At 54.4% G+C, this 23,290-nt stretch overlaps 1 protein-coding gene across 1 annotated transcript in view; it reads right to left on the bottom strand.

Annotated features, from left to right (window-relative positions):
- Positions 1-23,290, bottom strand: part of LARGE1 (LARGE xylosyl- and glucuronyltransferase 1) — a 305,112-nt gene that overhangs the window by 2,705 nt on the left and 279,117 nt on the right. The window contains 4 exon segments of the mRNA XM_023757230.1: positions 1,579-1,774; positions 3,278-3,424; positions 11,119-11,397; positions 16,768-16,931. Of these exon segments, the coding sequence (XP_023612998.1) occupies positions 1,579-1,774; positions 3,278-3,424; positions 11,119-11,397; positions 16,768-16,931 (786 nt within the window).

The following is a 23,290-nucleotide window of genomic DNA, read 5'->3' as shown; positions in this document are numbered from 1 at the left end:
TGGAAAGGGCAAAATCATGTTTGGTGTGTGCTATTGGCAAAGAGAGGAAAAGAAGCGGGGACTTTTCAAGGGTTCTGTCTAAATCGCCTAAAACAAACGTAGCCCAGGTCTCAGTGCTGGAAAATATCCTCCGCCCCCCCCTCCACACACACACACACACACACACACACACACACACACACGCTGGTGGCTGCGTGAATGCCACATTTCTTCTCCTCTAAGCAGAAGCCCAGGCAGACTACACACTTGTGTCTGGGAGCAGCGCTGGGCCCCTTCCAAGGATGATGGGACGTGTGGAGACTACAGGTCAGGCTTTCCGTTGTTAAGTATGGACACTGTTCTACAGCCTTCTGTCTCTACCAGGGGCTCTCAGACCCAGATGTTGATGGAAAACGCCTGGGACTGCTCCCAAACACATTGGACCTGCTGGAGAGCGCTCGGGGTGACTCCAGGGCAGCCGGCACCCAGCATCCATCCTTTCCCTTGAATTTGGGGTGCTCTTGTTGAGAAACATTTCCACTGTGCTCCATGAGGAGGCGCCTTGGAGAACAGCATACGGAGAGACAAAGGGTGGGGTGGAGGGGCCCAGGCATCCGCCTGACTTAACCAGATTAATTTTGCTTTTGTTTGTTTAACAGGGGGTTGACCGACGGCAGTGTGTCTGGCCCACTATATTGTGTGTTTTTTTAAAAAAATATGTTTTTATTGATTTTAGAGAGAGGGAAAGGGAGTGGGAGAGTAAGAGAAACATCTGTGTGAGAAAGAACCATGGATCGGTTGCCTCCTATACATGCCCAACCGGGGGTCCAACCGGCAACCTGGGTATGTGCCCTGACTGGGAATCAAACCAGTGACCTTTTGGTGAATGGGATGACGCTCAGTCACCTGGGCCACATCAGCCAGGGCTTCCCTGTGTGGTGTTTTTATAAATAAAGACTTATTGAACATGGCCATACACATTTCTTCAGATACTGTCTATGACTGAATGACAGGAGCAGAGTTGAGACCCTAGGACCCCCCCCCCGCCACCCCCCCGCCAAATTGACTATCTGTTCCTTGGCAGAAACATCGGCAGACCCTGGCTTGGTTTAACCTATTAGAAGCCTGCAGGAGACTGCTGCTGAAGTAGGTGCTCGGTAAGCATTGGCAGAATGGATGGAAGGGTTTCATGGGTAACTACAGCCTAAAAATATCACCCTTGGTTATGGGGCGGAATAATCAGCTGGATCTTAGCTGCATGCTGTGTGGCATTTATATGACTCACAGGCTGAGTGGGAAAGGTCATTGTTTGTCTTTATCACCGGATTGAGAGGAGGAGGGGGTGAGACGGCTTGTCACGAGACACCCATATTTGCCCGGGTCTTGGCCTGGAACCCAACTCTCATCCGAGGACAGAGGAATAGTTTGGGGATCAACAGCCGAAGGATTAGCACTGCCACATCTCACTCCAGGTCCCTGAGCATATCTCCTTCCCTCTCAGGTCTCTGCTCTCTTATCTCCAAGGTCCCTCTCAGCTCGAAGACCGAGGCTCCCCCACCCCACCCCCGCCTCTGGTCCACGCCATTCCACTCCTCTCACCTGTGCGTCCAGTTCCATGATGTGAGCCACCTTGTTCCAGCCAAAGCCCACAAACCTCCGGTCGTACTCGGGGCAGTCCCGTCTCACGACCACGTACGGCTCGAAATCGGCCTCCCACTCGACCCGGTAAGGCGTGGTGGCGGTCCGCCACTTGGCGAAGTTCGTGGGCGCGTGGCCTTTTGTCCAGACGTGGTACCTGGGACACAGGGAGAAAAGCCGCTGAGTGGGAGGAAGGAAGCTGAGCTCTCCAAGGGCTGCGACTGAGAGGAGGAAGAGGTGGATGCTGAGACAGTCCTTGCAGGGGCTGAACTGTGTCTGCCCCAAAAGACAGGCTCAGTGCCCACCCAGGACCTGTGGATGCAGCCTCTTTGGAAAGAGGGTCTCTGCAGATGTGATCACATTACGATGAGGCCACCCTGGGTCAGGGTGGTGTCCTTGTAAGAAAAGGTGAACTGACTACAGGGATCCACAGGGAAGGCGGCCGCAGGAAGACAAGGCAGGACTGAAGCGAGGCACCCACATGTCAAGGAACAGCAAGGATGGCGGCAGCCACCATGAGCCAGACAGAGGCAGAGAAGGCTTCTCCTCCGGCACCTTCCCTGGGAGCAGGAACCTGCTGACACCTGGATCGGGCACATCTGGATTCCAGATCTGAGGGTAAATTTCCACTGTTTCCAGCCGCCCAGTGTGTAGTATTTTGTTACGACAGTCCTAGGAAACTGATCTCCATCCTTTACTTGCAAGGAGACCCTCCCTGTGGAAGGGTAGATGAACTCCCGGGGGCTCTGTAGACTTGATAAGCCACGAACTGCGGGTTAGCCTCTCCCCAAGTTACTCCACGGTGGAAGGCTGAGGGCTAAGGTGATCCTCGCGACATTACCTTTCTAAAATGTTCTCCCCCTCGAGGTAGATCCTGTGGATATATCACTCCTGTGATGGTGTTACAGCGTGTGGCAAGAGGGATCTTTGTAGGTGTGATTAAGGTTACTAATCAGTTAACCTTGAATTAATTGAAAGGGAGGTTCCTGGGGTGAGCCAGCCCGAATCCTTTCGATCTGGCTCCAGAGAAAGCAAAGAACCATGTGCCATGTGTCAGCTGCCTCTGGGGGCCACGTGGCAGAGAACCAGCCGGGAAATGGGGACCTCAGTCCTACAATCTCAGGACACAGAATCCCGCCAACAACCAGGGAGCCAGCCTGGAGGAGGAGACCACATGCAGCCTCGCCCACACCTGAGCCAGGTGGCACCTGAGCAGAGCATTCAGCTTCTCTGTGTCTGGACTTCTCACTCCTAGAGACGGTGCTACAATACGTTTCTATTGTTTCAAGCTTTTACGTGCGAGATGATTTGTTATTCAGCAATAGACATTGCACGGACCAACAATGGTGTAAGTTAGTATTTATTATGCACTCGCCAAAAAAGGATGAGGGAGGCAGCGCCCATGGTGCTGACAGGATAAAACCCACTTACCAGGTGGATGCATGAACACACAAACATCACCCACGTCCGAAACAAAGCAGGGGGCACGGGGAAGACAGAGCATATTCCAAGGACCCCGCCTGGGGCCCGTGGTGCTTTCTTTGGCCTTAATATGGTCCGAGGTCAGACACAGACTTCTGGACCAACAGCTCTGGCGTGTGGGTCTCCGGAATCGAGGAGAGCTCTGGGCACCCCAGGGGCCAGCGTGGGGGCCACTCACCTGAAGGTGAAGAGAGTCCCCATGTCCAGCATCGACAGCAGCTCCGCCTTGGACTTGGGGAAGGAGAGCCGGTAGCGCAGTGTCTCGAACGCGGGGACGATCATCGCCTTCTTGGAATTGGCGAGGTCCAGCTGGATGACAGACTTCCTGCCAAGAGAGGGCGGGAGAGTCAGGGGCCCGGTGATGCCCAGCGATGGCCGTCCCCAGTGAGGGCGGGGAGGTGGTTGGCTCAGGGAGGTGCCGGAGAGAAAGCCCAAGTCAGCCTCTGGGTTCACATTTGGAGAAACTGAGGCCCAGGGAGGCCAGGCGGCTTGCCGATCCTCCCTGGAGTCCAGACGAGAACTGTGGTCTCTGAGCCGGAAAGCGGAGTCTCCCCGGAGACTGAATGGAGGGCAGGGCTGGGGACCCTCTCCCACTTCACGGCGCATGGCCTGCCAGAGCCACGTAGGGTAGGCGGGTCTCCAAGGCTGCTCAGGGCTCGAGCCCAGCAGCTGGGTCCACTGGGCTGGCCACGCAGGAGCAGCTGGACACAAGCTGATGACACAATGACCAATGTGGGCATTTGAGTCCCATCTCTGTGACTCCTCAGTCCCTCGAATGCTCCAGACCCTGAGCCTTTAATCTAGAGCGACCCTCCCCTTGCAGCCTGCACCCAGGGCGACTGGTACCCACGTGCTGGAGGGTGGGAAGTTTCCGTCCTCTCATCCACTCCTGGCCAAGCCTGGCCTGCTCTGCTCCTTCGAGACCCCTCCTCTCTCTCCTGGATGTGTCTGCCAGTTCCCAGCTCTGTGGCTGTCACTTGGAAAGGGAGAAAGGTCTAGGGAGAGGGCCACAGGGCACGAGGCTTGTAATAAACACGGACGGAACCGGAATCCTGGCTCTGCCGCTTTATGGCCAAGTAACTTAGCTCCTCACGACCTCAGGTTCCTTTTCCCCAAAACGGGGCGATCCCATCTCCCTCCTGGCGCTGCTGTGGGGACTGAACATGGTCAATGTCACGTACGTACGGCCTGGCACACCTGGCGCATGGCAGACTGGGTCACCCGCTGTGGTCACTGCTGTACTGCAGTGCTGCCACCAGTCCCTGGCTCTACCTCTCAGCATCTCTTTGGGCCATGACCGTGGTACTTTACTCTGCCTTCCAGCTCAGACCACTGACCCCTGGGTCCCCAGGCCGGCATGGCTGTCTGCTTGGAATCTCTGACCACACAGTGGTTGATGCCTACCGAGGTTAACTGTATGTGTCAGCTGGGCTAGGCTATGGCGCCCAGCTGTTTGGTCAAACATTCACCCAGACATTGCTGTGAGGTATTTTGTGGATGAATTAACATTTACAGTTAGTTGACGTTAAGGAATGGCCCTTACCCTCAATAATGTGGGTGGGCCTCATTCAATCAGATGCAGGCCTCAAGAGCAAAAACTGAGCTTTCCATTTTGTCTCAAGATGGTAACATACGAATCCTGCCTGAGTTTCCAGCCTGTCGTATGGACTTCAGACCTGCCCATCCTCAGAATTCCTTAAAGTCTCCCCGTCTCTCTCAATCCTTCCATCCATCCATCCATCCTATTGGTCTGTTTTTCTGAAGAATCTGTATTGATACACTACCCTGCTTGTTGTCCAAGTAGTCGCAAACTTACTACAACAATTTTGGACTGAATACTCTTAAAAGAAACCTTCGGCATCTACTGAAGTAATTCAGAACCTGCTGGGATAGAGGACGGCAGGGCAAATACAAGTGATTGGGAGCAGCCAGCACAGGTTCAAATGATGCCCGTCCCTCTGTGATGACCGTGGGCCAGGCTCGACTTCTCCTGGTCACAGATCCCTGGTCTGTGGAGGGGGTATGATATGATCTTACTTATCTCTTATCAATCAGGGCTGCTGTAAGACGAAATGACAATCCCTCGAGAGCCTGACACAGTGCCTGGCTTAGAATAACTCATTAACAAGTGAGTCCCCGCCCCTTTCCCAGCTCAGCTTATTGGTGGTCCAGTTGCAAGAAAATGTGCCTACATGTATGCATGTGTGTACCTGTATGCATGTGCCTGTATGTGTGCACATGCGTGTGTGTGAGACTTAGGGAGGCTGTGAGGAGCCTCATTCCCCCAGCTGTCTCCCCACCCCCTATACTGCCTCGCTTCAGCAGTGTAGACGTAAGCGGGCTTTCACCCAGAGCCGGGGGAGGTCACCTGAACAAGGCTTCTGAGGACTCGGCCACCTCCTCGGGCAGAGGGGCAGGCGGCAGCGGAGGGAGGCGGAGCTGCTATCTGCTCTGCTGTGGGCACCAGCCCAGCCGAGTCCTTTCTCAGACACATCCCTGAACGGAGACCAGGGAATAGGTTGCTCGGATTCCATTCCAGTTGCCAAGACAGGAGTCCTGGTGGACAGGCCTCCAAGGGGTGTGGGGACATCAGCCAGGCCTTGCAAATGGGGGGGACAAGGCTGCCCACCAGAAACACATGCAGAACGGGTGAGGTCGGAGAGGGGCAGCCCAGCGGGGTCCTGCTCCGGCCTCGATGGCGTGAACACCTCCAGGCAGAGCCTGCCCGTCAGGAGGGCGGGAAGGAAAGAGACGGTGGGCAGGAGCTCTGGGGTCATTACAGGAGAAAAGAGCCGTAGTGCACGGTGCCACGCTCTGAGCCGGGACTCTATCCATTGCCTCTGTATCACCAACATCGCCCCCATTCCATTACCCTGCTGCCCCGTGTTCACGGCCAGCGGCTGTGGCAGAGCTTCGGGAGCCACCTCTTCGTGGGCGCCGTGTGTTGTGCGGCCTCAGGTCCCGGGCAGCCAAAGCTCCTCAGTGAGGAAGGCGGCTCAGGGGGCCGACGGCCCAGAGTCATGTCCTCCTGGACACTCCCCAGCGGCACGCTGGGCAGGTGACCCCTCTGTGCCACGGTTCTCTCCAGGGCCGGGAACAGGGTTTGTGCCTGGACTGCGGGATTTGTGAGGATTAAATGGATTGTCTCACGGAGGGGCTGAGGCAGTGCTCTAACGCACAGAACACACTTGATAGAGACCATCTGTGATGACGACATGGCCGTCATGGGGAGGATGGAGACGGGCCCACCAGGCAGCTGGGTCGGTCCACAGGGCAAGCATGGGACCCTCTGGATAGACCCGGGTAAGCTAGGTGTCCACTTGGTGATGCTGTGCCTGTGGGCAGGGGACTTAGCTAAACCTCCTCATCTGTAAGTGAATTGTGAGGTTCAATGACCACATACTGTGAAAGTGCTTGCAACAGTGCCTGGCACACAGTAAGTGTGCAATAAACATTGGGAGTTACGTACGGGAGGACTGAAACGCTGAGCTAACCTAAGGAAATGCCACCTGTGATGGCAGGCAGCCAGCTGGCCGTGCTCGGTGCCGCCCCTGCCGGCCTTGCTCAGATTCCCGTGCTCATTCAACAAGGATTCACAGAGCACCAGGCTGAGCCGGGGACGCGGGACGGGAGGGCGGTGAGGCATCATCCCGGGAGCAGAGTAACACTGACTGTCGCTCCCGTACAGGTCGGAACTGAGACTCTGCCCAGCCTCTGCCCCTGGAAAGTCAGGGCACCGTCTGTGGAGCACAGCAGAGACGGTTAAGCGTCAGGCCCCAAACAAGGATGAGGGTTCTGCATGGTGAGTGCAAACGGCGAGAAGCCTGCCCTGTGCCCCGCGGAGGGCAGCGTAGGCTTCCCACCGGCGATCCCTTTGCTGTTCCGGATCATTCCTCAAACATGCCTGGGTACTTCCTGCCTTTACGCCTGTCTGTGCTTCAAGCCGGAACCCCATCACCTGTCCTCGAGGCCTTCCCTGCCCACAGCCCATGACGCTGGGTCACCTGAGCCCCTGGATCCTTTCTCTGTGTCTGTACTGATGACAAGAATAGCAGCCCAGGGCTTCCAGCTGGAGCGCCCCCCAGAACGTGAACCCTGAGTGCAGGAACCCCCAGAGCCTAGAATAGAGCCGGCCATGCAGACACACCTGCGATGTATATTCCTGGAATGAGGAATGCCCAGGCCTGTGGTAGGTGCTCTCCACGTGCTATTTCACTTCCTCTCCCCAGGATCCCCAGAGGGAAGGAGTGATATGATCCTCGTTTCACAGAGGGAGACAGCCAGAGAGGCGAGGGGCCCTGGTCAAGGTCAAGCAGGTGCTGAGTAAGGAGTCCGCAGCATTAAATGCAGGTCTGAGTGACTCAGCACTGTTGCTGCTGGGCACACAGTAAGTGCTTACTAAATATTTTCTTGAACGAACATGAGCATACAGTTTCTCATTTTGTAAGAAAGAAAATGGAGATGGTGATACGGGGCCGGGTTGGGAGTGGGGGCCTGGCAGAGACATTCGATGCCGAGTGCTGTGAGAGGCCCAAGGACAGAAAACTTACTCCGATGAGCACCTGCTACACCCCCACAGAGGGTATTTCTCGCCCCTTTATTACTCCAGTAAACAGAGGGTTGGGGAGACGAAGCCGCCTCAAGTCACACACTGGGTACCGGTGCCCGAACCTGAACTCAAAGGCAGGGCTGCCGCGGCCCCGCCGGAACCCATGCGACATTTCCGAAACCAAGACTAACAGCGGCACGTCTTTCTCCAGAAGAAAAGGTGAAGGGGCAGGAGAGAGATTTTAGTGAAACTCTGTGGCCATGTCCCTGCATCGAACTGCCTTCATTATTTTCCAATGGATCTGTTTGTTTGTTTTTGTTATAATATTAGCTGGTTGCCAAGCAACGGCTTAGGGAGCTATGATGCTGAACTTTTTTTGGTACCCAAGTAGGCTCCCCAAAAGGGTGATGTAAGTGTTTGGGGGCCCAATGAGAGGGCTGCATATCAGCCTGCCCTGTATCCTGGGATTTCAGAGTGACCTGGACCCTTCCATCGTGGGCAGCTGTCACAGAGGGCAGGCCAGCTGCCTCCTGGACAAAAGTCTACCTCTCAGGCCTCCGTCTGGTCACCTGTGATAACACTGACCTCACAAGCAGGTGTAAAGAATAGAGAGAATACACACGAAGCAGCTGGCAGGGTTGCTGGCACATGATCAGGGCTTGATACATTGTAACTATCGTTTTAATATTAATATTTCCACAGTGATTGGGCAGAGCATCTTGTTGCAAACCCACACGGGGGAAGTCAGTCTCTAGGGGCGTCCCCTGGCCTCGCTGGGGTCCACGCCCTCCTCAGCTAACAGTATCCTCAACCTCATCCCAAACCAACGCTCCCAGGCCGGTCATGAAGCACATCCACTTTCAGTGTTTGCATCAGAAACGAATCCATCCCACTCAATGGGAATCTTTTCCTTAAACCAACGGCAAGTCAATACGTTTATCTTCCTCTGAGAAGGACACTGCGTGCTTCTGTGGGGCCTCCGATAGAATCACACTCCTTCCCGATTCTCAAAAGTCTGTGGCCAAGGAATTCTCTAGGTCAGAGGTCACACCCTGGTAGTCTGGAGTGGGGGTGCCATTCAGTCTGAAGATGGGTTGTTCTCGCTCAACAAGATGCCTTTTTAAAGAATTAGTTGTCAACATTAAAAACGAAAACATGAAAACCCACAGTTCTAGCTCCTCTCAGAAACTATGAAGCCCTTGGCCCTGCTCTCCTCCCCTGCCCCCTGTCCCCTGCCCCCATCCCTCCTGCCCCCCAACAATAACTCCACAATGAAAGTGGAGAGACACCAGCTGTCTGAGAGGGGGCCCATGAAGACAGGAGTGGAGTTTTAGGAGCACTGGCAATATTTCAGAACCCCTGAGCCACACGCACCGTGACCCGGTGGCCACGGCCAGCAACAACGCCAGGCGACTCTGGGTGAAGTAAGTGTTACTTGGTGGGCACGCCGGGCGCCTCGCATTGAGCACGGCCTCGATTAGTGTTTAGCGATGTCTTTGATCAACACAACACAGGAAGGCAGCACACAAACACACAGCTCACGTGCGATGTCTTTCAAAACATGATGCCATGAGGCAAAGAATAAAATAGTGCTTGGACAGGGAGAGTAGAGAGCGCAGGCTTTTAAGGTGGGTCCCCCTTCCCGTGGAGCCCCAGAGGGTGGAGGATGGGCTGTGGTCCTGAAGCCTCTCTCTTCTTGGTTCCCACCGTCTGGTCCTTTGGGAGCCCTGCCTGCCCCCCAGAGCGGTCCTCCTGCAAACTGCCCAGCAGCAGAATCCACAGAAACCAGGGGCTGCAGCTCTGTCTGGCCACACGGGGGCGCCCTCACTCCACACACTGGGATTCCAGGCCCAGCTGCAGCAGCACAGCCCCATTCCCAGTGCCCCCCGGAGTCAGGAGTTGGGGTTCACAGGGCTCTGGACCAGGGCGCATGCTCTTTGGGAAGATGCCGCCCGTCCTCCCGGAAGGAGGGTCATGCTCACACTGCCATTCTTAACGGAGAGGCTGGAAGGGGGCTCCTCCTGCTCAAGGGGAGGGGCTGAAGCTCTGAACCCCAAGACAGCCCTGGAAGCAAACCCGCTGCAGAGTGGACAGAGCACACGCTGCCTTCCAGAGAGCAGGGCAGGAGGGCGCCCGCATCACCCACACGCCAGCCTCACTGCAAACGGTTTCAACTCTTTTGGAAGCTCTTTTAAGAGCTACAGAGACAGGAAGGCAGAGAGACTGAGAGACACACAGGCAGACAGACAGACAGACACTCACATACACACACAGAGGAAGGGAGGGTGAGAGCTCAGCTCTGGCTGCACCTGGCACAGCCAGGGACCCCAGTGTGCCAGACAGGAACCGACACAGGGCAGCCTGCAGACCTGGAGGCCAATGGATGCAGGTTCAAGTCCTAGAGCCGCTGTGTGGACTTGGGTGGATGACTAGCTTCCCCGAGCCTCACTGTTCCAGTGGTAAAGGGCGGGGGGGGGGGGGCGGGTCTCACCACGCCTGCCTTTTGGACTTGAGGTGTGGGTCCAGCGGGTAATTAATACGTGCAAACACCTCTCATGGAGCCTGGGCCCAGGCAGGCACTCACTCGGTAGTGGAGATAATTCCCAGGCAGGCACTCACTTGGTAGAGGAGATAATTCACGTTGACAAATGACAGTGATAAAGGACTCAAATGTTTGACCATCTACACCTTGTGAGCTTAGCTTTCTCATGGGGGGACTTCAGGGCTGAATGGATTCTACAGTCCCTTCAGTTCAGATTGCTATTCCTAATAAATGTCGCTCCCCACACGGCCATCTGCGCCTTTCACAAGCTCAGTCTCTCCAGCCCCCCCGATGCCTGACCTCCCCTCGCCGCCCCCCCCCTCAGCCCCCACTCCATGCGGGGCGAGGCGGGAAAGACTCACTGGAGAGGCAAAGAGGCAGCCGTGGAGGTGAGTGAGCTCAGTGCCCGGAGTCAGATGACTCCCCCCCCTAACCCCCCACCCCGCACTGAGCCCCGGCCCCTGCATTGCCTGGTGTGGAACCCTGAACGAACAGCCTCCATCTCACCCCCGCCGTCTCCCATTGGGAAGATGAAGATAATGATGGTTAGAACCCATGGCAGGCACCGAAGGGGGAGGGGACGAAACCCTGCGTGTCACTCACTCAGAACAGTGCCTGCCTCTCAGCAAGGACCCCACTGGGGGTTAGCCACCAGCATCACTTTGATTTGTTCCACAGACGAGGCCGTGACCTTTCTAGAATGACTGGATGAAGGAAGTCTGACCCCCAACCCGGGTGAGGAATGGGGTTTTCACAGGAGCTAAAAAAAGAACGTTAAACTGGGGGGCAAAAGAGATGCTTTCCAGACCACGCTCTGCCCCTAACATTTCAGGAGGCAAACTGGGCTTCCTCCCAATCTGTTCACCAGGAAAAAGGAGCCCCGGGGGCAGCCCAGGGGTCGGGGTGGTCCTGGCAGACGGGCCCTCACCTGAGGTACTCATAGAGCCCGTACATGGGCAGGAAGTCGATGTCGGACAGGAACATGTAGGGCGTGCCCACGTGCTTCATGGCCACGTTGCGCAGCAGGTTCACGGGGTAGAACTGGCCCTCCTTGTACACGATGTGGTAGGCCACGTTGTGGCGGCTCATGAGCACCTCGGAGCCCTGCGCGTAGCGGAGGAACTGCTGGGCCTCGGCGTCCGACAGGTAGAGGGCCAGGCTGATGGGCCCCTCCCAGTGCTTGCAGATGGCCTCCAGCATCTGGAGCCTGTGAGAGACAGGAAGGTGAGCCACGGGGACCCGGCCCCATCTGCGCATTCTCCACCCACCCTCCTGGGGGCTCTGCCTCCCCCACAGGCACTTGGTCAACCAGCCTGAGCCCAAATCACGGTGTAATGGGGGGCAAATCAGCAAACCTCAGCTCCTTTATCGACCAGATGGGCATAAAACCACTGGTCTTTGTCTGCTTCTAATCGAGTGAGTGACACTGAGAAAGTCACATCCCAAAATACGCCTTTTCTTTTCAACAGGGTGGTGAAGATGATGTTAAATGATTTAAGGATTCCCTCCCAGCTCAAAACTGCTATCCCTTGCTTCTTCTCTCAGGAAAGATAAAGAGCTCTGCTGAGCTCCTGAGGCAGTGACCAGCCACAGAAGATGGAGCCAAACCTAGGCCGTGAGTTACAAGGAGCGTTAAAACAAGCAGTAATCGCAAGAGTGATAATAACTGCAATTATCTGACTCATTGCCATGCCCCAGACACTTTCCAGAATTCTCCCAACAGCCTGTGCACCTTCTCCCCCTTCTTCTGATGAAGGAACGGAGGCTCCGGAGGTCCAGTTGATACCATTGTAACTAGCTAGTTATTAATAACAGAAAAGGAGCAGAGGGAGGCCAGACATTATAGCACGGCCATTTGGGCAGCTTCACCAGGAAGATGCAATTTCACACTCCCCGGGGAACACCGGCTCATTCCCCACAGATCACAGTGAAGCTGGGGTGACATAGAAAAGGTGCCTGTCAGTCAAACCTGAGAACAGAAATCATTGGCTGGAAGGGGTGGGGCTAATGCAAGTCCGGGAAAGCTCGGGAACACATAATCCCCTACACAAAGGAACTTTCTCGCTCTTGGCTCTCTGGTTCCTTTGGCTTTGCTCTGGTTTCTTTGCACTTGCTGTGTTCCCTCCATAACCATGTGGCCATGGGGACACCACATGCAATGGACTAATGGGCTGCAGCAGGAACACAAACAGTCAGGCTGATGCTGGACTGGACACTGCTCCAACATGGAGCGGAAGTTCTGGATACTGACTGACCTTAGCCCCACTGAAACCACAGCTACACTCCTTCCACGGTGGGACGAGGGGAAACTCGGGTGCAATTCCACAGAAATAAAGCTTTCTACAATATCTCATCCTCCCGTGGGGGCCGCCTGAAATTCTTATTCCAGCAGTACCCCAAGAACCCCACTCCACCAATAACAAAGTCAACTTTGATTCTTGGGCTTGGAGCAGACATGTGTAGACAGGCACAGGGACAGGGCCTTGGGGACGGTGAGAAGAAAATAATACTGGGTGTTTGGTAAAGTGAATGGAAAACCACGTGAATGTGGGGGACAAAAGTGTGCCTGGTTCAGTGGATAGAGCATTAGCCTGTGGACTGAAGGGTCCTGGGTTCGATTCCAGTCAAGGGCACATGCCCAGGTTGTAGGCTTGATCTCTAGTAGGGGGCGTGCAGGAGGCAGCCGATCCATGATTCTCTCTCATTATCGATGTTTCTATCTCTCTCTCCCTTTCCCTTCCTCTCTGAAATCAATCCTCCTTCATAATAAAAGCCTAATATGCAAATCGACCGAACAGCAGACCAGTTGCTATGATGTGCACTGACCACCAGGGGGCAGATGTTCAACTCAGGAGCTGTCCCCTGGTGGTCAGTGAACTTCCACAGGGGGAGCACTGCTCAGCCAGAAGCCAGGCTCATGGCTGGCAAGCACAGGGGTAGTGGTGGGAGCCTTTCCCGCCTCCGCGGCAGTGCTAAGAAGCAGTGAGCCGAGTGGTAAGGAGCAGCGAGCAGTACGGAGCGAGGGGTCCTGGACTGTGAGAGGGATGTCTGATTGCTGGCTTAGGCCTGCTCCCCTAAACCAGCAGGCAGACATCTCCAGAGGGGTCCCAGACTTGCAAAAGGGTGCAGGCCAAGCTGAGGGATCCCCTGTTCCCCCAGTGTGCAAATTTCGTGCACTGGGCCTCTAGTAAAACTATATTTTTTAAAAAAATGCACCTGGGGGGATGCCTTCCTTCTTTACTTTTCAGAGCCCTTATTGTGCCAGGGCCACAGCCATTTGCAAGGCTCCCCGAGAGGCACCAGCCAAGGAGAATTGAGGAAGAACAGAGTCCAGAGAGAGAGCTCTGTGAAAATGAAGAGAAATCTATAAAGATAGTTTTTTGTGTGTTTTTTTTTTTTCAAGGCAGTAGAAGTGCCTGCTACACAAAATCCATGGTTAGGAAAAAGCAAAACCTATTCTACTTTTTTTCCCTACCCAGCAAGAGGCACCTAATCAGCGGTCTCCCGGTCAGAATGCCCACTTCAGTTGGACAATTACCAGGAAATAGATTCCATGCATTTGCATTTCTATGCTTCTAAACAAAAGAAAGCAGGCACCCCTATCCTGTGTCCTCTCTCATTCTGTGGGATTTGCTTCCGTTTGCTCTTTGGAGGATTAAGATATTCACAGGGTAAGATGCCCTCCGTTTCTCATACGTTGTGACACTTGCTAATCGAATTGGCCGGAGCCGGGTACGGGAGGCATGACATTCTCCACGAAGCCTGATCTCCAACACGTGCATGCGGCCTCCACTGCACTCTGCCAATCTGGGGGTTTGCATGACCCCACCTGCACCCCAGTGTCATCTTCTGCAAAAGGGAGGACTCTGAACATCCTTTGAAATTTGGGGAGTCAAGGGCAAGGGTCACTTCTAACCTGAGGACAGCAGAGCTGCTGGAGGGAGGCGGAGGTGGGAGGCACGCCTGGGTGTGAAGAGGCCCGCCAGCTTCTGCAGTGGATTCGCCCACTGGCTTGGTTTTTGACTCTGTGTCTGGGTTTTCCACGCGAGGAAGCCCCGCCAGGAGCAGCTCACTCTGGCTGGTACTGAAGAATTACCTCGTGCTCTCCAACTGGTGCTTTTCATCTGTCAGCTGCTTAGGATCACGTGGGAGGAGGCTTCTTACAGCACATTCCTGGGCCCCCAGAATCTGTATTTCCCACAAGCTCTTGCGTGATGCTGTGTGGCCAGGCCCTTCGTAGCCACACAGCTCTGTTAGCTCAGCTAATGTTCTCCCTCCTCCAGAGGCCTCTCTCCAGAGGCCGAAATCAGAGGAGGAGAGAGAACATCAGTTCTTCATCAACATTGTCAAAGGGACAGGAGAGAGAAGGTGCCTCCTGGTGGCCAAGATGCTGTGATCAGGATGGGATCCCTCTGTCCTCAGCAGTCCTGTCGGCCTCCAGGATGGGAGGGAGGTCCCCGGAGCAGACCTGCCAGCACCATAGGGCCTTCACTCTTCCTGAAGGGACTGCTGGAGGGAGCCGGCGCCGGAGCCTGCAGCCCCCAGTTCCCTGTGGCATTCACGCAGGGCCTACTACTGACTCGAAGGTTTACAGACTTCCGAAATGCTTCCTAAATTAAAAATCGATCCAATGGGCACCAGCCAGCTGCTGCATCATAACCGCTGTGCAGCATGGAGGGGAAGGGGAATTGTACATCCTCATTGGCTGTGGCACTGCATGGTAACTTTTGCTTATGTCCTGCTAAGTGTCTCTCCTTTCCCGGGGTCTCTGAGGTGTCTCAGGATGGCAGTACTTGTCACAACGCATTAGGGGGAATCATGGGTCCTCCACGCGGAGGGTGGGCGGATGCGTGGGGTCTGAAGGGAAGGCTTCTGGGTCAGTGTTTGAGGTCACACAGCGGTAAAGGCTGATTGATCTGGCGCTAGAGTCTCTGTGCTTTTCATGTTCCCCTTTGTCTCATGTCGTCTTTGCCTGTTGCCTGTGAAGGTCGGCAAGCCCTCTGAGCTTGTGCACCGGGTCCTGGAGGCTGATGAATCTCCAGGAAACCACAAGCCACAGAACCACGAGCCAAAGAAGCTGTTTAGTGCTGCGAGTAGTCATTGCTAACACACGGTAGGAATCAGAAAGCAAGGAATTGGCTTCCTCCTGGATCTTCCCGCCTCATTCAGCACGAATCACTCCCAGATGCATTCAGATGCAAGGCCCGCCCACTCCCCAGAACCTGAGGACGACTTTGGGTACCTTTCCTGTCCAAGCGCTGGCTCTTTCCTTTGCGCGTTCTTCCATCACTCGTGACTAATAACAGCTGACATTTATCGAACACGTAAGCGTGCCAGGCCCTGTTCTCAGCACTTTATAGGAATAAACTCATTGACTCCTGAGAAGGGCCCCTAGAATCGCATCCACAGGCCGGACAGGCATCGCTGAGGTGGCGCGGGGACAGAATGAGCCGAACTGCTTTCCCGATTGTGGGAGCTGAGGAGGGATGACATGCAGGAAGCTGGGGCAAGGGCAGCCACTATGGGCCATGAGTAAATCAACAAGGAAGCTGGTGAGCAGTGGTGGGAGGGGGCCCCCAGGACAGCCAGGAATAGAAAAGTGGGGCCCTGAGGGAGTGGCCTCGGGGCCTTGAAACCACTCACCTCCTGGCAGCCAGAGAGATGGTCTCAAAAAGAAACTAGTTAGATCTAACAACTTTGTGCACAAATCTTAAATAACTTCTCAACACATTTAGAATAAAGTCCCAGTGTTTTATGAGTTTCCAAGTTCTATCGCCTCCATCTCAGGCCCTTCCCTCCCAGGGGCCTGCTCTGCGGCAGCTGCACTCGTTCTCTATCAGGCTGTGGAACGTGCAAGGCCCTTCCCACCACGGGGCTTTCGCACCTGCTATTCCATCCGCTTTCTCAGCAACTCCTACGCCTGCCTCCTTTCTCATCCTCCAGGTCTCTGCAGAAATGTCCTCCTTAGAAAGGCTCCCCCTGACCATACCACCTGTAGAAGGCCTCTCACCTGACACTGTTATTCTCTCTCCTGGGTCCTTCAAAGCACTTACCACAGCTTCACATAGCTGTTCGTTGTTGCTTATACACTAGCCCCCTGTTCTCGACTCTGGCTGCACATTGCAAACTTAGAACAAGGCCAGGTCTCCACCCCACATTCCTACTTCACTGGCCTGCAATGGAGCCTGGGCATGGCTTTGTCTTAAAAGCTCCCAGGATGATGCAGACTGTCCCCAGCCAAGGCTGAGAACCAGGGCATCAGACTGCGGGCCACTAAGAGCGGGAGCCACGTCGGTCCTGCCTGCGAAAGGCTCAGTGGATCGATCCATGAGGAAGGAGACGAAACAGCAACTGCTTTCCAGCAGTGACTGTGGGTCCAGCCTACGCGTTTCCCTTCCCTCTGACCTCAAAAGCACCACTGTCACCGAAAGACAAGAGCCCTTGGTTTTCTGTGCCGAGAGGGGGTGGGATGCAAGCCCTACCATACCAGGCCCCAATAGCCTCAGCTCCCAGGCCCTCCCTCCCTTCTCCAGGTGACCGGGTGAGGGGCTGTGCGGAGGGGGCCGGTCTGCCCTACCTGTCCATGGAGAGCTGCGCGACCAGGGTGACGTCCGTGTTGTCTGCGGCGGGCTCATACTCGTAGTGCAGGAAGTACAGGTGGGTGCGGTGGACGGTGAAGCGCTCTCGCCGGAACTCGTAACACAGGTCGTCCTCATCCAGCTCCGAGAGCTGCTTCTGGAGCTGCGAGGCAGGGGAGAGGCGTGGCAATGAGAAGGAAAGCCCCAGGGGGCTGGGAGCCCGCCCCTCGGCCCTGCCCTCCCCCGAGTGTGTCACATTGAACAGCGCTGAAGGTCAAACACAGGACAAGATCGCTGTTTCCATCCCCCCGTGCAAGTCACTCTGATTTCAAAACGGGGACCACAAAGGGCAGCTCAGCCTCCGAGAAGGGAGACGGCTCTGAGCTCAGCAGGACGGTGGTGATCAGGGAGGAATGGATAACCATCCACAAACACCCTATAAGCAAACAATCTTTGCCTGGATGACCTAGCGCAACATTTTCAAACATCAGGGGGGAAATTGTCACAGAAAAGAGTGAGAAACCGAGCGAGCAATGCCTTTGCGTGAGCCGATGCCTTTCTCTCCTAGAGCCACAGACTCCAGTCTTTGCACCAGGAGAGCAAAACCACACCAAAGCCTTTCAAAGTCATCCAGGTTGAGTCCGAGCCTCAGCGCCCAGCCTCTCTTTCCCCCTCAGAACCTCTCGCTCATGAACCTGCCTGTAGACCTTCTCTGCCCAGCTCCATTCTGCTCCCTCCTTCCCAACTAGCGAGAGAGCAAGCTGACCCGCCAACAGGGATTGAGGGCTCAGCCTCAGACATAGCAGATGCAGATGCACGGACGCCCAGACCTGCTGGCTCAGATGCTGATATACCCCCGTCGCCTGCAAACGCCACCCTCACCCTCCCAGGCAGGCATCACTGTGCCCGTCATGTAGGTGAAGAAGTGCAGGGGGAAGTGAAAGAGCGCGGACAGTGACCGGCGTGGGGCCAGTGGGTGTGGGCGCGGAGTGAGCGGACTGGGAAGAGGCAGGAGAGAGGCTCATCGGCTGAGGGAAACGTATGTGTCAAGATTACACGCGTGTACACGTTGGTGAGGATACGACACACCGTGCATGTAGAATGCACAGATTTGTCACATGCACATTGTATTTGAAAACTGATGTTTAAACATGAATGATTTTGGTGAAAGTCACACAGCTGGTTCCAACATTATTTCTGTTGCACCAGCCTTGTCCATCACATGAGGACATGTTGTTGAACACGGACTAAGCTGTGCCTGACTAGAGGGACTAACCTGCTGAAAGTAACGGAGCACTTTTCCAAGAAGAAACATAAAATCTCCAAACCAATACATAGTGTAGTTGTCAACAAGAAAATATGCTAACTCGCTCCTGTAAAACCTAGTGCCGGCTGAGACCATCGCTTGATGGATGACGCTATGCGGAGGATCCCACTCACTGCGAAGTTCTCTTCTCACGCTCCCCGCTGTCACGTGACTCCCAGCATCACCACTTCCCTCACATCTGGACCTGGGCTGCACTTGTGACTTGCTTTGGTGGATGATTGAATGGTGGGGAAACCATGCTGCCCAGTCCTGAGGGGGGGGCCCTCAAGGGGAGTCCACGGTTATGCACCTCCACTCCTGCCGTGAGGAGGTGCTGGGCCATCAGCCCGAGGGTGAGCCACAGTCTCCCCAACGGCCCCAGACGAGGGAGCGAGCCCAGCCCGGATCAGCAGAGCTGCCTCAGTAAACACCTCCCATACACCACTGAGGTTTTACAGGTCGGAGCAATAGACAACTGCCAGGGGGGGAACTGGCACTTAGTGAGGTGCCTTTCATGTAGCAGGGGACGGTGGCCTCTCGGGCCTCAGCCCAGTCAGTGCGTGTAGCATTCTCCAGAAGGCCGTGTCCAATGCCAGGGGCGCCTATATGTCCTCCAAAGTCCTGGGGCTCACTGAGGTCCAGGGACGTACGACAGTCTCAGCTATCGGACTTTCTAATGGCTCAGGGGATGCAATCGGGATGCTCTTTAGCTCTTTGAGTTCCATCCCATGCCCTGGCCTACCTGAAGGCTGCAGCTCTACCAACGGCGTGTGACCAGGACACGGGAATTCCTGCTCCAGCTACGACCCCATGAGCCGAGGGACCTGTTCTGAGCTGCAGGATTAGACCCACATCCTTGCTGACAACTTTCTTGATGAAGATCAAAAGAAGACTCTCACCACACGAGAAAGAAACACAAGGGGCCAGGACACGAGGAATGCATGTGTGTATGGGAGTTCTCCTCCCCTCTGTGCACGCACGGGCACACCCCCCTGAGTCAGCAGGCACGCCATGCCTAGGAACATGGCTCCAAGAGTCCTTTTCTGAAAAGCACCCAGACAGTGGACTCCTCAAGGCAGGGGCTGCCCCACTCACCTCTGAATCCCTGAGCCTAGGACCTCTAGGTGCCTTGTGTGCTCAATCAGCCTGTATTGGACACACTCGGCCGCCTCATGTTAATAAAGGAAACAGTGGCCAATGAAAATGCTCCCAGAACCTGAAGTATGGCCTGCCCTGGGTGGGGGAGGTCTATCCATAATCCTAGGGGCTAAGAAGCCGGCATCTATGAACTTCACAGGATCAATAACGTGGTTCGGTGGCATCTATAGCCCCAGGTCCCTTGTGGCCACCCCCATGCTTAAGGGGTAGGGTCTAGGTCAGTGATGGCGAACCTTTTGAGTTCGGCGTGTCAGCATTTTGAAAAACCCTAACTTAACTCTGGTGCCATGTCACATATGGAAATTTTTTCATATTTGCAACCATAGTAAAACAAAGACTTATATTTTTGATATTTATTTTATATATTTAAATGCCATTTAACAAAGAAAAATCAACCAAAAAAAATGAGTGTCATAGGTTCGCCATCACTGGTCTAGGCGATACTCTTGTCTACCAACCACACTGGGTCTGTGGGAAGCACAGCAGGGGTGTAGTCATACCTACAATGTCAGACTCTCCAGGACTCTGGACCCCCCAGACACGTCCCCTGAGCTCTACTGTACTTATTACCAACACGGCGAATGGCAGCTCTGCTTAGCTAATATGGACTAAGCACCTACTGTGCGCCAGGTGCAGTGCCAAGTGTTTCCAGGTGCCTGGCTTTATTAATGGGCCCCGTCAGCACACGTCTCTGTGTTACAGCAGGAGCAATCGGGCTCAGAAGGTTTCGGTCATCGGCCAGTGACACAGCTAGAGAGAGGCCGTCTGGCTCCAGAATCCGGTCTTCGAAAACTGTGGGCCTTTTCACAACATGATGACTTAGCTCTGGGGGGTGGACGCGAGGGCCAAATGAGCTGGTGGAAGATTCAGTGCTCGGGGAACAAAGCAGGTCATAGCAATGCACACTCGGGATGTCCCCATACAGCAAAGAGACAAACAACCGCCATATACACACACACAGAAAACAGACCAAAGGGAATGGAATCCGTCACCGTGTTAACAAAGCTTTCCTCTGAGGGGTGGATTCGCAGGTGAACTTTATTGGCCTCTTTCTACTTTTCAGGATTTAACTAATTCCCTGCAATTTTCTCAAATGAGCAAACGCATGTAGAAGTGCTTTGCAAACTGCAGAGTGCCGCACAGACCTGAGCAACGTTATCGTGATTCCATTATGTACCTTTTCAAATTCTAATCTAGGGCTGCTTATTGCCGACTGCATGGCTGATGTTATCCAAGGGGAAGACGAAGACGCTTAAAAACGGGCTCCTTTTCAGCCAGGGTTCGTCTAGTCATTTCTCCAGGGAGATGCTGAGCCGGGGGGCGGGCTTTCATTAGCAGGACCTGAATGCTTCCACACTCCACACTCCACTCAGCCGCTCCACGGAGGGAACGGGAGGCCGGGGCTCCTGACAAGCCAGTCACAGAAACAAAAGACAGATTCTCCTGAGATAAAATGCATTTGCTAAATTGCTTCTTTGAGCAGCCAGCTGAGGCAAAAAGGAGATTTGGCTCCAGGGAAAATGCCCTTTAAGCAGTTTGCCTTATTCCTTCCCATCCTGAAGGACGGTGGCCTAGACTGACCTCTGAGCTGCCAGGGCTCACGGCTGAGGGTTCAGAGGAGTTGGAAGTGTGTCCTGGGCTCTGGCCAAAAGGACTTTTGTTCCAAGTTGGAAAAACCACAGAGAGAGATTATGGGGATAACTGGGAACTGAGACCGATCCCTCTGACACTCATTGGCTATGCACCTTGAGCAAGTCGTTTTCCCACTTCCTAACGAGACGAGGAGTTTGGGCTTCATGAAAGAACTCTCAGAGGTCATGCGCTCACTAGGTCAGGTACGGTGCTGACAACTTTACAGGCACATTCTCATTTAATACTCACACAGCCTCTATGCATGAGGGACACGGTCAGTCCTGCTTTATATATGAAGACATTCATCACCTGAAAGGTTTAGCCACTTGTTCAAGGTCAAATGATGGGTGAACGGAGTGGCTGAGATATTTCCTCCAGGTGTATGTCCTCCGAGTTCTTGAACGTAATCAAGTCACTACAGCGCCTTCATAATCTCTAGGGCTTTTCTAGTTTTAACGCTAGCTAGATGGTTCTATGACTGGAGAGGAATGAATGCATGTATTCCCTGCAGAGGCAGGGACCTGCCATGCTCACCAATATTCACATTCTCTTCTCTTCCTGGGGCCACAGCCAGGCTGTGTTTCTGACTTTCCTGCAGTTTTGGGCCAAGCTCTGGTCTGTAGTATGTGGGCAGGTTCTGGTTGCCACAGGCACCACATTCAGGGCTGTCTCATGCACAGTCCTCACTGTCAGCCAGAGCAAGAACGTCCAAGGCTCCATGGAAGTCAGAGCCACAAGATGGAAGGAGTCTGGGATCCTGGAGAAAAACCACCTGCCAATCAGGAACATCCATGCGGACTTTCTGTGAGTCAAAGATTTCTCACATGCGGAGCCCATTTTAGAATTGTTCATGTTACCTTAACTAACACTCCCAGTTGGACTCTTCTAGACAGTAAGTGATGGGGGCAGAACACAACGGACCAAGTAAGGAGTCCCCCTGAAGCCACCCATATCTTGTTGACGCCTCTCCTGATGCCTGAGAACAAAGGCTGGAAACATCTGGTGGGCAAAACAACCCTCAATAATGCTGTTTTATAAGTTCCACCGACTTTCCCTTTTCAGTGGCTGGACACCTGTGACGTCATCTGCTCTTCCCTGGATCTGCAGGGCTGCCCTGGTGCCCTCAGTCAGCGGAGAAGGAAGCCGGAGCACCAGGGGTTTGCTCAGAGCGGCTGGGGCTCTGACTCATCCTCTGAAGCCTGCTTCAGGCTCTCTCCCGTGGTTTCCACGAAGCGGGTACGTTCTGTGGAGCCATGCAGGTAGAGAAAGATTACAGGCTCGCTGACTGCCTGCTGTGTGCATTAATCAACCAAGTCCCAGGAACCCAAACATTTTTTACCAGGGGCCAGATTTATGCTTTTGTGCAGAGGAGAGGCACGGGTTCAGGTCTGTTCAGCTAAGGCTCAGAGAGATTCCGCCCAGCTCTGACCTAGGCTCTGAGGAAATAAAGAAGGACAAGGCCTGGTTTCCATCCGGTCCCAAGTATCAGTATTAATGTGAACCTCACACACAATTCATAGGCCCTTACTTTATGCCAAGCCCTGTGCTAAGAATGAGGAAGGAACCCCAGTTTCTGTACTTAAGTTGTTCATAATGTCTGGGTGGGGGAACAAATAAGCAAGTTGGTAATTATAATACTGGTGTTTATAACACAAACAAAACTTAATTTGGGAGCGGGGGTGCGGGGGGCATGTGTTATGTGCCACTGATCTAGCTCCTGACTTAGCTTCTTGGGTCCTCATGAAGCCCATTGGGTAGACTGATTCCCATTTTACAGATGGGAAAACCAAAGCATAGAGAGTTTAAGTAAACGGCCCGAAATCCCACAGTTACTGTTCCTAAGATCTTATACAGGTCAGTCTTGCTCCAGAGCTGCCCCCCTGCATTCTGCATAAGGAGCTGGTAAGAGGAGGGAGACCCGGTCAAAGGGAGGGAGGGCAGGTGGCTGCCGGAAAGGCCCAGGAGGGAGCCCTGCACGCGAGGACTATTACAACTGGAGCCTCGGGGTGTGGAAGAGAGAGGTGTGCAAGCTGGAGCTGGACAGAACAAAGCAGACAGGCCACGATGGCGTGCAGGGGGCGCAGGCATATCCACTGAGAAGCTTGCCCCCCAAGACTCCTCCTGTACCCCGCGTTTGCCAGGATCCTTCAGGCTCTGGAATGAACAAGCCCGGAAGGTCACTGGAGGCTGGCCTCCGGCAGCAGCTGTGGTAGGGCTCTGGGCGCTGTCCACCGGGCTCTGATGCCCACGGTGTGATGAAAGAGCCAGCGCCATGCGGCTCGCACATGAGCGCGATAATGCATTCTGGCTTTTCCCTGGGGTTTCTCTGGGATACAGCTGTTTCCACAGAGCCATCTGTTTCCTGGCACGGCCTCGCACGAATTGGCCGGGAAGTGTTTATGGAATCTGTTTGTATGTGTCTTATT

Source organism: Myotis lucifugus, unplaced genomic scaffold, assembly GCF_000147115.1.
Source record: "Myotis lucifugus unplaced genomic scaffold, Myoluc2.0 scaffold_103, whole genome shotgun sequence".
NCBI lineage: Eukaryota > Metazoa > Chordata > Mammalia > Chiroptera > Vespertilionidae > Myotis > Myotis lucifugus.
The sequence above is the reverse complement of the archived record's forward strand: the minus strand, read 5'-3'. Positions and strand labels throughout refer to the sequence as shown.